The sequence below is a fragment of the Onychostoma macrolepis genome, chromosome 13 (genome assembly GCF_012432095.1).
Source record: "Onychostoma macrolepis isolate SWU-2019 chromosome 13, ASM1243209v1, whole genome shotgun sequence".
Taxonomy (NCBI): domain Eukaryota; kingdom Metazoa; phylum Chordata; class Actinopteri; order Cypriniformes; family Cyprinidae; genus Onychostoma; species Onychostoma macrolepis.
The window spans coordinates 14,423,965-14,427,709 of NC_081167.1; the positions used below are offsets into that span (position 1 = coordinate 14,423,965).

At 36.8% G+C, this 3,745-nt stretch overlaps 1 protein-coding gene across 3 annotated transcripts in view; it reads right to left on the bottom strand.

Annotated features, from left to right (window-relative positions):
- Positions 1–866: 866 nt before the first annotated feature.
- si:dkey-191g9.7 (uncharacterized) overlaps positions 867–3,745 on the bottom strand; it is a 9,024-nt gene continuing 6,145 nt past the window's right edge. For all 3 annotated transcript variants that reach the window (XM_058794938.1, XM_058794940.1, XM_058794939.1), the window contains exon 2: positions 867–3,745. This exon is cut by the window's right edge. In XM_058794938.1, the coding sequence (XP_058650921.1) occupies positions 3,258–3,745 (488 nt within the window). In that variant the 3' untranslated portion in view covers positions 867–3,257.

The following is a 3,745-nucleotide window of genomic DNA, read 5'->3' on the forward strand; positions in this document are numbered from 1 at the left end:
GTTCTTTAGCCATATCGAGGTACTTACCTCCGATTGTGCCCTTGTCCACAGAATATCCCACGATATCTCTCTATCATGTGTGAGATCAAATAAAATGCACGCGTTATGTAAGGCAGCACTGCTCGTAGTGTGTGCTGCTGCTGGAGATGAATTAAAACATGGCAGGTGTAGTCATCAGGTTTGCTGCTGTAGTAAAAAGAAAAAAAGTAGCCTCTGTGCAATGTTAAGAAAAGCAGCCGAAAGCATTTAGATGAATATTGTTTAAAGGCTTTTCAAAAAGATAAGATTTCAAAATACAGCCTAATTTATAAATGCTTGAAGACACACAATGTGGAAATCCAGTGTATGGACATGAGCAAATTTATGAACTGTGGTAATAAATTGAATGTTTATTCATGTAGCCTATAGGTATGTCATGGTCTCTTTCAGGACACAGAACATGTCGCAGATCAGGTAGTCTTGAACACAGGTACAGGCTTATATATATATATATATATGTGTGTGTGTGTGTGTGTGTGTGTGTGTGTAACGGTCTGGGTATCTGTGAATATTTTATACTCGATCCAAATCCATTTTTTGAGGTTATTTTGTAAATGTTCAGGTGATTCTGCATGCTTTAAATGTTCAGTCATTTTGCCTATAGGCCTAAATGTATTGCTGATCATGAACATTCATGATGATGAGAGCAAAAACACAGTAGAATAAGGGATGATACAGTCGTTTTTTTCATAGCTGTATCTAAAGTCACAAACATTGTCCAAATTGTGGTGCTAAACAAGACTCCATGTTGATATAAAGCAATACAGAAAACTTTTATGAATGGTTACTTATTGTCAAAAAACATCAAAACACAAAAATGAGTTTTCAATTAAGTGCCATATTGCTTTTATTGTTACAGAATACAAAGACATTCATCAGCTGGTGATACATTTAATTTGTTTTGACAAATAACTGTACAAACCATATTCTACTTCCAAGTGTCAAAATGTGTTACTCTGAATACAGTATAATCCATCTTCTTTATTTTCCAATAACCAGTTATGTCAGGCTGTAGTACATCCAGTGCTAATTTTCTTATTAAATGTGAAATTGATTGGAAATTATGTTATTCAGAAATATATATATATATTTGGAAATGTACTGACAAGTAAGGACTAAAATAATTAGCTCACCTGCTACATCTAATATCTTACTATTTACATTTTATTAATATTATTATTCAATATTAATATACACTATACTATTTAAAAGTTTGGGGTTATGTGTGTTGAAAGAACTGGATGCTTTTATTTAGTTAGGATGTCAAAAGTGACAGTAAAGATATTTAATGTTACAAAAGATTTCTATTTCAAATAAATGCTGTTCTTTTGACCTTTCTAGTCATGAAAGAATCCTGACAATGATTAAACAGCACAACCATTTTTTAAACATGGATATTAATAAGAAATATTTCTTGAGCACCAAATCACATATTAAAATGATTTCTGAAAACCACATTCTTTTGAAAGGTAGTGTGTATTGTAAATAGTATTTTATTTTTAAAAGCATTTACACATATGATTTGATACCCTCTGTCTTACTATCATGCGTTGGCCAGCAGGTAGCGCCACAGTTACTGTATTCTCTTACCACCATCACAGTGCTTCCACAGATTTAAACAATAAAAGGTTTTCATTTGTGACCCTGGAGCACAAAACCAGTCATAAGTAGCTCAGGGTATATTTGTAGTAAAAGACAAAAAAACAAAACAAAAAAATAGTATGGGTCAAAATTATCCATTTTTCTTTTATGCCAAAAATCATTAGGATATTAAGTAAAGATCATGTTCCATTAAGATATTTTGTCAATTTCCTACCGTTAATATATCTAAACTTAATTTTTGATTAGTAATATCCATTGCTAAGAACTTCATTTGGACAACTTTAAAGGCAATTTTCTCAATTTATTTATTTATTTTTTTGCACCCTCAGATTCCAGATTTTCAAATAGTTGTATCTTGGCCAAATATTGTCCTATCCTAACAAACCATACATCAATAATGTATAAATCTCAGTTTTAAAAAAAATGACCCTTATTACTTGTTTTGTGGTCCCGGCCACATTTAATCGACATTTCCACATAGAATAATGCAAGGCAGGAATCATTCTGCTTTGCTGATGGGAAGACAAAAACCAAAGAGCAGTTAACTATTATAAAATAACCCACAATCTTTCTCTTATTATAAAAAGTTCTTAAAGGGGTCATCGGATGGGACATGCACATTTACAAGTAGTTTGAACTGAAATGTGTGTTGGCAGTGTGTGTACACAACCACCCTATAATGATAAAAATCCACCCAGTGTTTTTTTTTTAATCTCATTAAATCATTTCCCCTTTCCCATATCAAGCCGATCTCAGATGCCTGTCTGTGTGATGTCACACAGACCCAGGCCCCTCCCACGATTGTTGATTGACACTAGCGTTTTACCTTAGACCCGCCCTGAGTGAGCTGTCATCAGTCCGCCATTGTTTCGACACCGGAGCAGGTGTAGACAAGAATGGCTCCTAAGAGATTGAGGTGGTTTGTTGTTGGATGTAATAATGAACATAGCAGTCGTCATTTACTCCCGACATCTGAGCCGCTGAAGATGCAGTGGATTAAGTTTGTTTTTGAAGGGAATGCGCCCCCCGATCTACCTAAATGCATCTATGTTCGCGCGAATCATTCGTGATCCAACCTCACCTACAGAAGAAGTGAGTATAAGGTTCTTTTATGAATTTTTGCAAATCGCCTTTCCTAATAATGTGCTAGTCAGCAAGTTCCGCAGCTAAAGTAAGTAAGTCTCTCAGAGCAAGGCTCATCAGAGAGGGGCGGGGTGAGCAGAGATCATTAGCATTTAAAGGAACATGGACTAAAACGGCTTGTTGAAAACAGAGCTGATTTTGACATGGTAAAAAGGGTGTTGTTTTACACTACCATTGAGAAATTTTAACCAAAGTGTGTTATAGACTTTTCATTTAGATCCTAAAGAATAATATCAACTTGTGGAAAATGGGCATCCGATGACCCCTTTAATTATATACTGAGCAAACTACTACAGCATTTAAGTGAGGTGTTAAAAATTAAAGGAAGACATGATTTTTATTAAATGTATTACCCAGTTCTGATATACAAGGACAAAGAGAAAATACTGTTGCTAAAAAAATCCCTATTTTTAATCTTTACTTGGCTGTTGAATTTATACCCAAGAGTATTTAAAATGTCTGTTTGGGGTCCTTTAGTCTACTGCACCGGTGGTGCGAGAACAGCAGCCCGGGCGGTGCAGAAACCCCAACAACCCCTTTTTTCTCTTCTGGGTCGATCCTAAGCTGTGCTGGGATGTTGTCGTGTTCTGGCGTGAGAACTTTGCTGCTATTCCCTTAGTTTCTTTGATCTGTATCTCTAGATGTTTCTGAATCGCAAGGCCGAGTTCCTCAGGATCGACCGAGGCTCCATACACCTCCCAGGTCATGCCCTCTGCATCCCATTTCACCTCCCTCACAGGAGACTTTTGACTCTTTGAAGCCACTTTGCCTCTCACATTCGTCTTCTCCTCAACCAGGCACACTTCTGGGAACACGTGCTGGGACTGTTCCACAGAGTCCTGACCTACTTGCACTCCTACATCTCTCAGTTCTTTTTCTGTGGTCATGGTCCCCGTTTCCCTCTTGGACGTTTCATCCACCCACTGTTGAGCGCCAACTGGACGCAACGGAGCAGGCCAAG